At 29.2% G+C, this 17,500-nt stretch overlaps 1 protein-coding gene across 1 annotated transcript in view; it reads right to left on the reverse strand.

The window, feature by feature from the left end:
* LOC145255562 (dynein axonemal heavy chain 6-like) overlaps positions 1–17,500 on the reverse strand; it is a 277,781-nt gene that overhangs the window by 71,503 nt on the left and 188,778 nt on the right. Inside the window, exons 46-49 of the mRNA XM_080114017.1 lie at positions 16,344–16,559; positions 10,075–10,193; positions 8,370–8,481; positions 1,485–1,606 (exon numbers count right to left, since the gene is read on the reverse strand). Of these exons, the coding sequence (XP_079970143.1) occupies positions 1,485–1,606; positions 8,370–8,481; positions 10,075–10,193; positions 16,344–16,559 (569 nt within the window). The remainder of the gene's footprint in view (positions 1–1,484; positions 1,607–8,369; positions 8,482–10,074; positions 10,194–16,343; positions 16,560–17,500) is intronic.

Genomic DNA, 17,500 nt, shown 5'->3' on the forward strand with positions numbered 1-17,500 from the left:
AGTGAGTCCTTGGAAGGCTTATTGACACCAAAATTCCAGTGAAGACCAATGGTCGCTAACAATGTGAAATCAACGGTAAATGGCTGTTGCGATAACTAATATGCAAATGTAATCAAAAGAGGTGGTGAGTACTGGAAATCTAGGGAAGCTTGTTGTTACTCAGGCTCCAGGGAAAATCTTTGAATCTTTAATGATGGTCTGTATGAAAACTCCTAGTGAGTAAATAATAATGAGTAACCGCTGGTGATGAATTGTGTATGAACTCTTAGTGAGTGCAAATAAAAATAATAATAGTTAGACTGTGTGGACGACAAAAGGAGCTTTGCGAAAATACAGGAAGACTGATCTATGAGGCAAGCGGCACCATCACATCGAACAATATAGAAGACAGCAAAATCAGAAACAAAAAGGACAAGAGGGAAGAGAAGCAACTATAAGTACCATCCGTACGAATGACAAGAATCGCAAAAGCATGTGAATAGGGCTAAGAAAAGGACACTTGAACAAAGAAATCGAATCACTTCCAACAGCTGCACATAATGCGATTAAAACTTACAACATTAAAGCTACAATAGATAAAGCACAGAAAAACAGTAAATGTAGACTCTGTGGACAAAGAGGTGAAATGGTAAACCATATAAGTGAATGCAGCAAACTGGTCCAAAAAGAATGAAAGAACAGACACAACTGTGTTGAGAAAAAGCAGTACACTAAGAATTATGCAAATGCACATATTTCAAACATACAGAAAAAGGTACAAACACAAACCGGAGAGAGTACTGGAAAATGAAAACAACATTTTGGGGGACAAGGAGGTACAAACAGGTACAAAACTCATCCACGCAAGAAGACAAGATATCATAATAATTAGCAAGAAGGAAAGAAACAAAACAAATTATATATTTTGCCATCCCAGCAGCTCACAGGGTGAAGATCAAAGAGATGAAATAATGAAGCAAATGCACAGAACTTGCCAGAGAACTGAAAGAAATGAATAGCAGTGATAAAAACAGCTGAATTTGTTAGGAAAATCCTTGAATGCAGCAACCAACCCATATGAACTAACACTAACCAGTCACATCGAATCAGTGACAGAAATTCAAACAAAATGGTGCATGAATCCAATTGAAACTATAGGACACCTTATAAATTGTGCTCCTCACATAACTCCCCTACAAAGGCACCAGTCTTGACTGTGAAGGGTCAAGGAGGATGGAAAGAATATTTTTTTTTCATTAGCTGGAAAGAAGTTTATATAAAATAATTTTATAAAAGAAAAAGTAGGTTCTCTAGAGTGCAATGTAGAATAACATATATTTTGGATTAAGTTACTGCATGGAGGCATAGGAAGCTTCGTCGTAGGTGATTTTGCGGATCTCGATGACAATAAAAATATATGAGTATGGAATATTCGCTGATCATCATTCAATCCCGGGCAAAGTCAGGTCTCCCTGCTAGCAAATATATATATATTGTTTACTTACTTGAATTGATCGTTATATTCGATGTCACTTTCTCCAAGTCTGATCATCTTCGTCCCTCCTTGATGAAAAGTGTCCATGGTCAAGATCGGCCGTAAAGCTGGGTCAAGCATTTCTCCAACATCCTGGAGTAAATTTAAAAAAAACTTAAAATGGTTAAATTTAAAATGAAACATCTGATTCAGATATACCAGAAAGTTTTTAGTCAGTTACACTCGCAGGGGGTGGTTATGTAATAATTCAGCTATGTAATGATACTCTTGTCCCTATTTCAGTACCGTCTGTCACTACCTATTTGAAATCTTGAACTCACCCAGGTGCAAAGAAAATTTTAATTTTGCCTGTGGTGTGGAGCAGATACAAGTACGTTAAAGTAATAAAATAACACAAAATAAAATAATAAAGTAATACAATGACACAAAATAAAACAATAAAGTAATAAAATAACACAAAATAAAACAATAAAGTAATACAATGACACAAAATAAAACAATAAAGTAATACAATGACACAAAATAAAACAATAAAGTAATACAATGACACAAAATAAAACAATAAAGTAATACAATGATACAAAATAAAACATTAAAATAATACAAAGATGCAAAATAAAACTTTAAAGCAATACAATGATACAAAATAAAACATTAAAGTAATATAATAATACAAAATAAAACAATGAAGTAATACAATTCTACAAAATAAAACATTAAAGTAATACAATGATACAAAATAATACATTAAAGTAATACAATGATACAAAATAAAATATTAAAGTAATACAATGATACAAAATAATACATTAAAGTAATATAATAATACAAAATAAAACAATGAAGTAATACAATTCTACAAAATAAAACATTAAAGTAATACAATGATACAAAATAATACATTAAAGTAATACAATGATACAAAATAAAATATTAAAGTAATACAATGATACAAAATAATACATTAAAGTAATATAATAATACAAAATAAAACAATGAAGTAATACAATTCTACAAAATAAAACATTAAAGTAATACAATGATACAAAATAATACATTAAAGTAATACAATGATACAAAATAAAATATTAAAGTAATACAATGATACAAAATAATACATTAAAGTAATATAATAATACAAAATAAAACAATGAAGTAATACAATGATACAAAATAAAACTTTAAAGTAATACAATGATACAAAATAATACATTAAAGTAATACAATGATACAAAATAAAATATTAAAGTAATACAATGATACAAAATAATACATTAAAGTAATATAATAATACAAAATAAAACAATGAAGTAATACAATTCTACAAAATAAAACATTAAAGTAATACAATGATACAAAATAATACATTAAAGTAATACAATGATACAAAAAAAATATTAAAGTAATACAATGATACAAAATAATACATTAAAGTAATATAATAATACAAAATAAAACAATGAAGTAATACAATGATACAAAATAAAACTTTAAAGTAATACAATGATACAAAATAATACATTAAAGTAATACAATGATACAAAATAAAATATTAAAGTAATACAATGATACAAAATAATACATTAAAGTAATATAATAATACAAAATAAAACAATGAAGTAATACAATGATACAAAATAAAACTTTAAAGTAATACAATGATACAAAATAATACATTAAAGTAATACAATGATACAAAATAAAATATTAAAGTAATACAATGATACAAAATAATACATTAAAGTAATATAATAATACAAAATAAAACAATGAAGTAATACAATTCTACAAAAAAACATTAAATTAATACAATGATACAAAATAATACATTAAAGTAATACAATGATACAAAATAAAATATTAAAGTAATACAATGATACAAAATAATACATTAAAGTAATATAATAATACAAAATAAAACAATGAAGTAATACAATGATACAAAATAAAACTTTAAAGTAATACAATGATACAAAATAATACATTAAAGTAATACAATGATACAAAATAAAATATTAAAGTAATACAATGATACAAAATAATACATTAAAGTAATACAATGATACAAAATAATACATAAAAGTAATACAATGATACAAAATAATACATTAAAGTAATACAATGATACAAAATAATACATTATAGTAATACAATGATACAAAATAAAATATTAAAGTAATACAATGATACAAAATAATACATTAAAGTAATACAATAATACAAAATAATACATTAAAGTAATACAATGATACAAAATAATACATTAAAGTAATACAATGATACAAAATAATACATTAAAGTAATACAATGATACAAAATAAAATATTAAAGTAATACAATGATACAAAATAATACATTAAAGTAATATAATAATACAAAATAAAACAATGAAGTAATACAATTCTACAAAATAAAACATTAAAGTAATACAATGATACAAAATAATACATTAAAGTAATACAATGATACAAAATAAAATATTAAAGTAATACAATGATACAAAATAATACATTAAAGTAATATAATAATACAAAATAAAACAATGAAGTAATACAATTCTACAAAATAAAACATTAAAGTAATACAATGATACAAAATAATACATTAAAGTAATACAATGATACAAAATAAAATATTAAAGTAATACAATGATACAAAATAATACATTAAAGTAATATAATAATACAAAATAAAACAATGAAGTAATACAATGATACAAAATAAAACTTTAAAGTAATACAATGATACAAAATAATACATTAAAGTAATACAATGATACAAAATAAAATATTAAAGTAATACAATGATACAAAATAATACATTAAAGTAATATAATAATAAAAAATAAAACAATGAAGTAATACAATTCTACAAAATAAAACATTAAAGTAATACAATGATACAAAATAATACATTAAAGTAATACAATGATACAAAATAAAATATTAAAGTAATACAATGATACAAAATAATACATTAAAGTAATATAATAATACAAAATAAAACAATGAAGTAATACAATGATACAAAATAAAACTTTAAAGTAATACAATGATACAAAATAATACATTAAAGTAATACAATGATACAAAATAAAATATTAAAGTAATACAATGATACAAAATAATACATTAAAGTAATATAATAATACAAAATAAAACAATGAAGTAATACAATGATACAAAATAAAACTTTAAAGTAATACAATGATACAAAATAATACATTAAAGTAATACAATGATACAAAATAAAATATTAAAGTAATACAATGATACAAAATAATACATTAAAGTAATATAATAATACAAAATAAAACAATGAAGTAATACAATTCTACAAAATAAAACATTAAAGTAATACAATGATACAAAATAATACATTAAAGTAATACAATGATACAAAATAAAATATTAAAGTAATACAATGATACAAAATAATACATTAAAGTAATATAATAATACAAAATAAAACAATGAAGTAATACAATGATACAAAATAAAACTTTAAAGTAATACAATGATACAAAATAATACATTAAAGTAATACAATGATACAAAATAAAATATTAAAGTAATACAATGATACAAAATAATACATTAAAGTAATACAATGATACAAAATAATACATTAAAGTAATACAATGATACAAAATAATACATTAAAGTAATACAATGATACAAAATAATACATTATAGTAATACAATGATACAAAATAAAATATTAAAGTAATACAATGATACAAAATAATACATTAAAGTAATACAATAATACAAAATAATACATTAAAGTAATACAATGATACAAAATAATACATTAAAGTAATACAATGATACAAAATAATACATTAAAGTAATACAATGATACAAAATAATACATTAAAGTAATACAATGATACAAAATAAAATATTAAAGTAATACAATGATACAAAATAATACATTAAAGTAATACAATGATACAAAATAATACATTAAAGTAATACAATGATACAAAATAATACATTAAAGTAATACAATGATACAAAATAATACATTAAAGTAATACAATGATACAAAATAAAATATTAAAGTAATACAATGATACAAAATAATACATTAAAGTAATACAATGATACAAAATAATACATTAAAGTAATACAATGATACAAAATAATACATTAAAGTAATACAATGATACAAAATAATACATTAAAGTAATACAATGATACAAAATAATACATTAAAGTAATACAATGATACAAAATAATACATTAAAGTAATACAATGATACAAAATAATACATTAAAGTAATACAATGATACAAAATAAAATATTAAAGTAATACAATGATACAAAATAATACATTAAAGTAATATAATAATACAAAATAAAACAATGAAGTAATACAATGATACAAAATAAAACATTAAAGTAATACAATGATACAAAATAATACATTAAAGTAATACAATGATACAAAATAAAACATTAATTACGTAAATATAAAATACAAAATAAAACAATGGAGTAATACAATGATAGAAAAAAACATTAACGTAATACAATAATACAAAATAAAACATTAAAAGAATACAATGATACAAAATAAAACATTAAAGTAATACAATGATACAAAATAAAACATTAAAGTAATGCAATGATACAAAATAAAACATTAATTACGTAAATATTTTTTGAATTAACATAAAATTAAAAAACTTCTAAAATTCATTATACGAAAATATATGACTTGAAATTTGTAAATAATTTTCAACAGTCATTATTGTAATATGTGTGAAGTTTTTTGAAAAACGAATTCTTCCGTATTTTATTTTAATTCAATTTATTCATTTTGTGTTTCTTGATGAGCCGTTCCCCTTAAGTAATCCAATTTACTAAATTTGCACTTCTAACGATTACTATGATATTGTCCTTTGACCACTGTACACTCTTTAACCCTTATCCTCCAGTAGCCTCTTTGCCTTAATAAGTGATGATTTCTATGTAAAAAAAAAAAAAAAAATTCCACTGATGTGATCTCTCTCCTTTCTATAGTCTTTTTCTTTTTCCTTGCCGTGACGTCATTTCGTACACGGCACGGATTTGCATATGCACGTCCGCGCTATGCTACAAATATCGCAGGTCAGCCAGCAGTTATTTTGAAGTAAAAATCGTCTATGCTGGAGGGGACAGTGGACAAGGACAGGAAAGAGAGAGAAAAAGAGAGATGAGGGGAGAGGTTGGGAGATGGGTCCGTCTTTGATGCTTGTAAGGTTCTTCGCTGACCGACAGGTGGCTTTAGTGGCTAAGGAAGGAGACAGATAGAGTCAATGCGCCCTACCAGTCGGTTGGTCAGTGTGTGAATGAATCACCTGGCGACCGGGGTGGGGTGGGGGGGGAGGAATGAGCATTGATTCGGGATAAAAAAATTTTTTTTATTTTGTTTGCTATACATACCTTAGAATTTTAAGTAAAAATACTGTAAAATACTTTTTTTTTATCTTTTTGTTTTTATTTGAGAGAGGGTGTTTTCAATTTGTCTTTTATTAAAGCAAATACAGGGTGGAACGATAAAATTGTTGGCCTAGAAAAGACAACATGATCCCATTTCCGTTTGTATGAAAACCGGGTTTCTTTTTTTGTTGTTGCAGACCATCTACTAGTTGGCCAATTGTATACAAATACGTCGAACAATAGGATTCTTCTATCATGTGGGAATGTGACAATGTTCAACGAGCGAGATTGGAGATGCGCCGCTGTACAACTCATGATCTCTGCCGATCCAATTTATGACTACATGACTGCAGCCTCTAGATGCAAATCCGAACGGTTCAACGCTTGAGGGCACAGCTCAACGAAGTTTCTGCCAACGGTTATCGTCTTTGGTGAGGTTTCAAGTGAGGGCCACATCATGCCACCTCACATCTTCAAAGTCTGCTTGAAAGTCAACACCTAAGTGTACCTCGATGTGCTGAAGAGTGTGGTGATCCCACAAGTCCAAAGAGACCTAGGTTTGCCTTCAGAAAGAGTGTTATGACTTTGTACCTTTCTCTTACTGGTCTCCCTACTCCCCCGACCTGAACCCACTGGACTACTTCATTTGGTAATACCTCAAGAACATCACCAACAGGATCTCCTACAACATCAAAGCCAGCTTGATCGCTGAGTATTTGCTGAGCTGAGCTCCCGCCAGCACTTGTGAAAAAGGCATGCTCCCAGTTCCGGACCGGTTTGAGGCGGTGATTGAGACTGAAGGCGGCTACATTAAATAGATGTCAGCTCTACTACATAATCAAGTTACCTGAATTGAATTTTTCAATAAAAGTTTTAAAATAAAGCTGTAGTGATATGTGCTTTAGAGCGATAAATTTATCGTTCCAGTGGTATGAAGAAGAGGAAATCAAAATTAAAAAAAAAACAAAAAAAACTGTTTCTGCTTCTTTCAGGATTTTCTCCCTGTTCCATTGTACCCTTACCGACCTGAACATCAGCAAAATCGTTTTAATTCTACTACTTCCGTCTTCATAGCTCTTCAACGTTTTTTAGTTAAAAAACAAAATTTAGGAGGTTTTACTTTTGGAACGACCCTCGTAACATCATGCAGAAGTATAAATGTAACGTTAACAAGCACTACACTGTATAATTCTCCACTTAGAATATCCTTGTAGGTATGAACCCTTATTCACAGAAGCCTCTCATAACTCTGTGGCAATGCATTTCATTTGAGGTGAACCAAAGTAAAAAAAAAAATATCAAAAGAACTGGTGATTGAGATTTCTCAACACTTGCTTCAGTATACAAACTATCTAAACATCTAAGAAAGATTACAACTATAAAGAGGCATAGTACCATCAACATTAATTAACTTCTTTCAAATGTTTAAAGTTTGAATATGAAGGACAAGTTACAATCAACTTACAGTTAATAAAAGAGGGTCTCCCATCCGTAGGCACCTCTCGACCGTCCTCATGTACGCCGGATCTTCAGCCGATGCAACTTTCAGGTTACGACCTTCAGACTGCTGTATCCATCTGTCAAATACCGATAAAGCGTTCGTGAATAATGCACGAGAGTGGCATTGGCCATATTATTACATAATGAAAGCTGTTGTTTAGAGAGAAAAGCTTGAGTGACACCTAGGGGCCACAGGTGACTCCAGAACAAAAGTTGACAAATCACATGACATCCAGACGGAGATAATTTTACCAAGCAGAAACGATGTGTACAAGAAACCATCCTCGATGTGAGAGAGGGGACTGCATACAATTTGCAATTTATTTCATGCAGAAATTGATTATGCACTGTCCGCAGTGTGAGTGAAGGAGAGAGGCGAGTAAATATTATTGAATCTGAGGATTTTTTTTTAAATTTTATTTTTTATTTTGTGATATTGCATTTTTGTTTAATATAAGATCTGATTTATAGTAAATAAAGAAAACAATAATTCACCAAATAAAACGTTCATGAGAGTGGCTTTGGCCATAATGGCAGAATCGTTAGAAAATTACCTCCAGACTATAGTGGAATGGTAACATTTAATGCTAGTAATACTAAGCTGCTCCGGCCTTTGGGCCGAGTCACAGTTCTTCAGATGCTGCACTTCAATTTCTTGTTCTCTGTCAGTGGAGAAGAAGTCCTTCACGACTGAGACAATTTTTAATTTTGTTCCTTTTCTCCACGTTTAAAAACGACCGTGGTGTCTAACTCTGTCCGGTGAGGAGACATTGTAAATAGGAACTAAGCTGCTCTCCTTTAACAATTACAAGACGCCTCTCCAACCGCCTATATCCATGACAAATAGCACCCTACCTGAGAATTCTACCTTCAAACTTCTCGGCCTAACATTTGCGGACAATATGTACTGGAACAAATAAGAGGACATTGCAAAGGCTGCTGCAAAGAAGGTGGGTTCCCTCTATCGAGCTAGAAGACTACCCACGCCTGAAAGTATCCTGTAGCTTTATAAGGCCACCATTCGCCCATGCATGGAGTGTTGTTGCCACATCTTGGCTGGTGCATCTACCACTAGTCTCTCCCTCTTAGATAAAGTCCGAAAAAGAGTTGTCAATCTAAATCGGCCCCACTTTATCAACTAAACTCCAGCCCCTGTCCCATCGCCACAATGTTGCATCACTGTGCCTGTTTTATAAATCTTTTAATGGAATGTGTTCTAATGAACTCGTTTCACTTCTACCCCTTGACATACATATCCCCCACAAACCCGTTTAGCAATAAGATCTCACCCCTTCACTGTCGATGCCCCTAAATACTTCTGCTTTCATCGGATTATTTTGATTAGCAGTTAATGACAGTTATCAAAGATATTCTGACACAAAACCTATCTAAGAACACTGTCAGGTACATAAAATACCTTCGTGTAAATTTTCAAAAAAAAAATCGGCCTAGCCGTTTTCGAGTCCATAGGAAATTAACTCACAAACACAGAAAAAGTTTCTATTTTTTTTTTAATCGAATTTTTCATTCGACTTTCTAACTGTATACATCATCATTACTAGTCACGTGATCACCATCAGTTCAAATCATGTCAGCACGGCGTTAAATTGGGTCGGCCATTTTTTATTCCCTGAAGTAAAAAAAAAAAAGGCTTGTTTTCTCATACTTACTTGACTGCTTGTCCTTCCGGGTCAATAAAAAGAGGCCATTTCCTATTTTTGCTCATGATGATTGCGTTCTCAACAGAATGAGAGTTTCTTGGTAATCCTTGTGAAGTCCATTTCAAAATCTAATAAAATAACGATATATATATATATATATATATATATATATATATATATATATATATATATATATATATATAAAATCCATTAAATGCACTTATTACAGGGGGTTTTCGTCCGAATATAACCCCAGGGAGCTGGGGATATTTTGGAGTGGAGAGGATATATTTGGAAAACTCCGGCACTATCTTTTAGCAAAGAACTCTGTTACAAATATGTAACTAAATATGAATTATTTTTTAAGTGAGTAATTTGATAAAAAGTGAAACAAAATTCTAATAACCTTTTTATTAATGCATACAAAGCACATCTGATTGAATTAAAGTGAAATAGTTTTATTTAAGTTGAAATAATTTTATTTGAGTTGAAATAAAATTGTTACATAATAAGGGCTGTCCCCTTTTCATGTAAGTATAAAAAAAGAGAGATTTAGTTCAAATGAAAATGAAATAGAATAGACGAAATTCGAACCTCGTAATTTAGGTTTAGAAATAGATTACGAGAGAGAATTAGCAAATGGAATGTAAAACAAACCATTGTTAAGCTTAGAGATAAAATAGTTTTAAGAAAAGAATGTGCATTGTCAATTCTGTTATGAAAATTCAATTGAAGAATGCAACTATAAGATAATTTAATAAACATGTTTTTAACATATTGGAAATATAGGTTACTGGGAATATAGGTTAAAATTCCTTTTGTAAACAAAGGAAAAAGTTTTGGACACGCATTTCCAGAACACGTGAAAGAAGACACATGTTTTAACGTGTATGACGTAATGGAAAATGGGAAGTTCTCGATATAGTTAGAAACTTTAGAGTTAAGCGGAGAGAGTCTGGGAGAGAGTCTGAGAGAGAGTCTGAGGACGACAGACGATAGTCTGGAGTTGGGAGTTGAACGTCTAGAAGCGAGACGGTCACCTTTGAAACATAGAATGTGAAACTTTGAATTCCTGAAAGCAAAGCCACCGGCCGGTCCATGGAAATAAACCCATCATGTGTTTTTATAAACGTCGTCTTTGTGTTGTAATTCTACCAAAAAGGTAAAGTGGAAATTGTCATTATATGTCTTCTATATCATGTGGTTTAAAATGTCTTTACATACACATCTCATATCTACAATGTGAACACTAAGACTGTCTCCTCACTCTAAGAGCTTCTACTGAACATTATATATATATGAACCTCGTCATAACACGAACACACAACATCATCACTTGTAATAAGACTCTCTTTAATAAGACTCTTACTAAGACTCTAAGACACTAAGACTCACTTTTAATAAGTCCTAACAACGAACAACAATAACAAGAATAATAATGAAAAACCTATATATAGCAAAATTATTTATTTAAATTCTAGTATATTCCTTTTAACGCTTAGTGCTAATCGATATTTTTCAGCAAAATAATTTTATAACTTTCCATATATTAGCAACATGAATGAATCTATTTATTTACCGTCAAAATAGTCCCACATTTTACAATGATTTAATATCTTACGTTAAAAGTTGGTCTACTTCATTTATCTACATTTGCTAACACTAATAGTGTATGGTAAAAAATAACACTAATAGTGTATGGTAAAAAATAACACTAATAGTGTATGGTAAAAAATAACACTAATAGTGTATGGTAATGAATTCCATCTAATCGTTGCCACATATTCGTTTAACCTTCCTTCTATCTCACTTTTACTATATTTTATAGATACTAGCAGTTCAGCCGGGCTTTGCCTGCGCCCTATGTACTTTGCATAACTTGCCTTACGTGTGAATACACTTTATGTAAGATTTAAAATGTTTAGACCCAAAGTTGGCCGAATAGTTTGCAAGAGACCTCAAACGTAAAATCTTAGACTCTTGGTAGCCAAATTTTCAGACAAAAACCTATAAATACGCTTTCTCTATGCCTGAATACCCTTTATGTAAAATTTCAAATGTTTAGACCAAAAATTGTCTGAATAATTTCGTTGACACCGCAGTTTCACTTTTATAACTTTGATCCCAATTTTAACCCCTTAACATTTATTACTTTGAGCTCAAGTCAAATTAAAAAGTTTGATCCATGTCCAAGTAACCTACATTTTAAATTTCAAGTGGTTAGACCTAAGATTAAGACTAAGGAGTTTGGTAGAGTTTTCAAAGGTCAAATCGTTGAACTTTAACCCCTTGACAGAAAAATTTCTGTCCGAAACCCGATTAAAAAGATTTTTCCAAATCTCAATTCTCCTTACGTCAAAGCTTGAGTCTGCAGACAGAAAAAGGACAGAGTAGTTTAGTAGGGAAATGTACACACACACACACACACACACACACACACACACACACACACACACACACACACACACACACAGAGAAAATTTCACTTTTATAGACAGATAGATAGATAGATAGATGTATATGTATATATGTATATATATATATTGTATTGGTAGTAATTATTAAGTGTGCCTACCAAAAGAGTGCTCAATGTTTAGACAGAGCCAAAATAAGTTAATTTAGTATACAAACAAATGGCTACACATAGGCATACATGTTTCAGCGAAAACCCAGTAAGGGAATGCGATTCCCTTACTGGGTTTTCGCTGAAACATGTATGCCTATGTGTAGCCATTTGTTTGTATACTAAATTAACTTATGTATATATATATATATATATATATATATATATATATATATATATATATATATATATATATAGCTACATATATATATATAGTTATATATATATATATATGTACATATATATATACAAACATATATATACATATATATACATATATATATTTACAGCCACTCTGATGAGACGTAGACGACGAAACACATGTTAGTGCATAATTATATTTTAGCAATACATATATATACATATACATAAATGCATATAAATATACACAAATACATATACACATATACATATATATTTATATGCACACACATATATATATATATACATACTGATATACACATATATATATATATATATACATATATACAGACACACATATATACATATATACACACATATATATGCATATATCCACACATATATATACATACCTATATACACGTATATATACATACATATATACACATACTAGTATTTCAGCCCGGCGGTGCCCGGGTGTTTGGATGTGTATGTTGAGCAAAAAAAAAAAAAGGGGGTAGTAGGAAGGCAGGCTTGAACCCGTACAGCGAAGGAGGAAAAGAATGGGGGGAAAAAACTGACGTCTTTGCGGTTACGGCCACCGCCAAATCTGAAGTGACTTATGTTTAAATTAAGGCTAGACAATCGAAAGGAGAGGATATCTTTCAAAAATATCGGCGAAAAAAGCGACCCCCCCCCCGTAGAAAAGTGCCTAGTTGAAGGTGTAGATATTAATGTTTTTAGCCAATTTTCGATATTTGTCGTATGAAAGGTCGAACTTTAAAACGATACTGATCTTGGTAAAATCCGTCGCCTCTCTCGAAAGTTTTAGGCAGTCATGCAAACATACATACATACATACATTTATATATTGGTAACTAAAAATTTTCGACCCAAACCGATGAAAAAACTTGCCCTATCTCTGAATACCCTTTATATCAAATTTCAAATGTTTAGACCAGAATTTGTCTGAGTAATTTGGTAGAGACCGCAGAGGTCAATGTGTTTTTTAACTTTGACCCTTATTATGATCCCTTAAAATTTATTGCTTTGGGTTCAAATCAAGTTATTAAGTCAGATCCATGTCCAAGAAATCTATATCTAAAATTTCAAGTGTTTAGACCCAAAATTGTCGGAGGAGTTTGGTAGAGTTCTCAAAGGTCAAATCGTTGAACTTTGACCACTTAATATCCAAATTTTTAGCTGAAAACGGATCACAAAGATTTTCCCAAATCTCATTAACCTGTATATCAAATTTCGAGTCTTTACACTTAAAATTGACAAAGTTATTGCGTAGGTAAATGTACACACACAGATAGACAGACACACAGACACACAGATACCCAGACACGGTCACTTTTATAGATATATATAGATATATATACATACATATATTTCTCTCTCTCTCTCTCTCTCTCTCTATATATATATATATATATATATATATATATATATATATATTTCTATATATATATTCCTATATATATATATATATATTTCTCTCTCTTTATATATATATATATATATATTTTTATATATATATATATATATATTTATATATATATATATATATATTTATATATATATATATATATTTATATATACATATATATATATATATATATTTATATATATATATATATATATATATATATATTTAAATAAGGGGGTAGTCACCAACAATGTGTATTTTTTAACATTATTTTATTATTCCGTGTCTTGGTTTTTCATTGAGAATTATGTTTAGATCATTGTAATAATGTTTTTAAATATACATCTTTCTTTCGTTGGAATTTCTTAACCCATTTTATATATATATATATATATATATATATATATATATATATATATATATATATATATATATATATATAAACAAGTAGTTAATAAAACATGTTAAAAAAAAACACTCTGAAAAAGAGTTAAAAACATATTTTATTTTAAAAAGGAAGCACAAAATAAGTGTATAGTCCATAATCCGCTGAGTTTCGAAGAAATACTTTCCTTCTCATCAGAGGGTAGGAATTAGAAAAAAGCAGGATCGGATTTTGCTTGCAAAAGTATTTGAGTAAACTACAAGTAATTCATCGATCTTATTTGGTAACAAAAAGTGAAGCAGGGGTGAAGAAAAGGGTTAATAGAAGATGGTTCAAAGTAATCCAAAAGGCAGAATTCCATAGAATAATTCAACAAATGGATGCAAGGAAAAATGGGAGAAATGGAGAGATTTTAAAACACGGCTGTCATATAATTTTTGGACACCCAAGATGGCTGACTTATTACAACGTGGGGATGGAATTTCTTTTTCCTCAAACAGCAGGTTTATCATGTACAAAATCAACTTTTTGTTGATAACATCGAATGGAAACAACATCTGATGAGTTGGTGAGAACAGGTTATTTTTATGAACACATAAAATCATAAAATTGCCATCCCATTAACGAAACGGCTGTAATGAAGGATGAAATAAACACAACTTACAAAAAAGAAACAATTTAAGTCTTTGACTTTCAACAAAGTTTTGTACTATATATATATGCTCTGCACCTATAAAATAGATACATTGACCTTCACTCGAAATTAATGTTGATTAGGTTTTTATCATAACAATCTCAACCCGTTAAATGAAAACGGTATACATTGAAATTAACAATATTTCAAAAATAAACATTCATAAAAATATATATTTTTTTATATTTTGGGGGGAGAATTAAACCTGGAGTCTAAAGAGCAGAGTTTATTTTAATGTATTAATAAATGCATTAATACTATTAAAAGAAAAAAGGGTCCTTTGTACTGTAGATATATAATAAGCTCAATAGGTATAGGAATCCTAGAGCTATATTAATATTAAGTAAAACGATTCATAATTGTTAATTAAAAATCACTTTCAAAAGAAAAAACAAACAAAATCAATTGTACGATCGTTTCGGAAACGATGTTCATTTTATTGAAATTGTCAATAAATGTTGACAATAATTCGACAAAAGTTTTGTCCTTTAAAAATATAATCTCCTCATCAGTAAAAATACTCATGACTAAAATGCTTGTTTTACTTTGGTGTCTTTAACTTCTCCCCGTCTCCTATTTTTGCTGATGAGGAGACTATGTTTTTGAAGGACAAAATCCAGTTGATTTTGCTTATTTTTCCTTTTGAAACTGATGTTCAATTCACAATTATGAATCGTTTTACTCAATATATATATATATATACTAATAATACTCAATATATATATATATATATATATATATATATATATATATATTAAGTTAAAGTAACTTAACTATATATATATATATATATATATATATATATATATATATATATATATATATATATATATATATATATAGTTAAGTTACTTTAACTTACAGTACGTTCTTTTGTTCTTTTTTTCACAGTTTAAGTATTCCATAATTATATATAATTTCTCTTATATTTCCGCAGGCAACGACAGAAAACAGGTCCTGCTAGTATACAAATAAAGATTAATTCATAATATAGTACCCTCACCTGTTGGTCATAAACCATGTTCTTGATTATATCAAAGTGTTCGGAGATTTGTAAACCGTTGTCGACACAAATCTGCTTCCATTCGGTGATCAGCAGAGACCGATATTTAGGTGGAAAAGATCCCGCAAAACAAACAGCCGCTGAACCAATCAGATTGTCTCCAAGAAGACAACGGAGTTTCTCATCGACGCTGCGAGTTGCTTCTAACCATCGATTCTGTTGAGAGAAATGCAAATTATTTTTTAATCAAATATTTTTTTCAGATAGCTACTGCTTTATAGGATGCCTGTTGTGTTCCCGTAAGGGCCCGGAAAAACAAAAACACAACTCGGTAATTAGTGGAAACAAAAAAGATGCAACAAATGAAGAGTGTAGGTATACGTCAGTCCGACTGCAAAATTTTCCCTGACTTCTGCATCAGCGGCGAGACGCATATTCTCCCGGTATTTTTAGCAAGTGGAAGAGTCCATTATTATTAACTATAAGGTTGAGCAGCACAACAAAATCATAAGCAAAATATCTTACAAGATCTTGAAATAAGGGTCTTAAAGATATTAAAATGTCTTTTTAAAAATTGCTTTATATTTAGAAAATTTTAATACATGTTTTTAATAATTTTTTTTTTTTTTCACAAGGTAGTCACCACTTATCAAGGCCCGGAAGCCACTCGGAGATAAGGGTTATTGCGTGTACAGTAATCAATAGGATAGTATCATAATAATCGTTAGTAATAGAGATTTGATAAACTGTCTTACTTAAGGGGGCGGTTCATCAGGAATTTGTTTATGTTGGACTTGAAGATATCCAGGTTGTAGTCAGGTGGGAAACAGGCAAATCCCAGAGAGTTCCACAGGCGTGCACTTCTAACAAAGAAGATTTGTTCATGGAATCTATGTTTTGATTTTGGCACAGACAAGGAGTGAGGAAACTTTTTGACAATTGTTTCAGCTAGACGGATGTTTATCGTGAAAGATTGGTGAGGGGGGACCAGAGATTGGAGCTCAGACGAGCACTTGCCATGGAAGTAACAATAAAACAAAGACAGGCTCACAACGTCTCTTTTGTGGAAGAGAGGTTGCAGGGAAGAGAAAAGGGCATCCTCCACTAAGCCACGAAGCCTATTCTCTACTCCGTCAAGGCAAGATAGGCTGTTTTTA

This window comes from Euprymna scolopes, chromosome 31 (assembly GCF_053919585.1).
Source record: "Euprymna scolopes isolate OS-2025 chromosome 31, ASM5391958v1, whole genome shotgun sequence".
NCBI classification, from domain to species: domain Eukaryota; kingdom Metazoa; phylum Mollusca; class Cephalopoda; order Sepiida; family Sepiolidae; genus Euprymna; species Euprymna scolopes.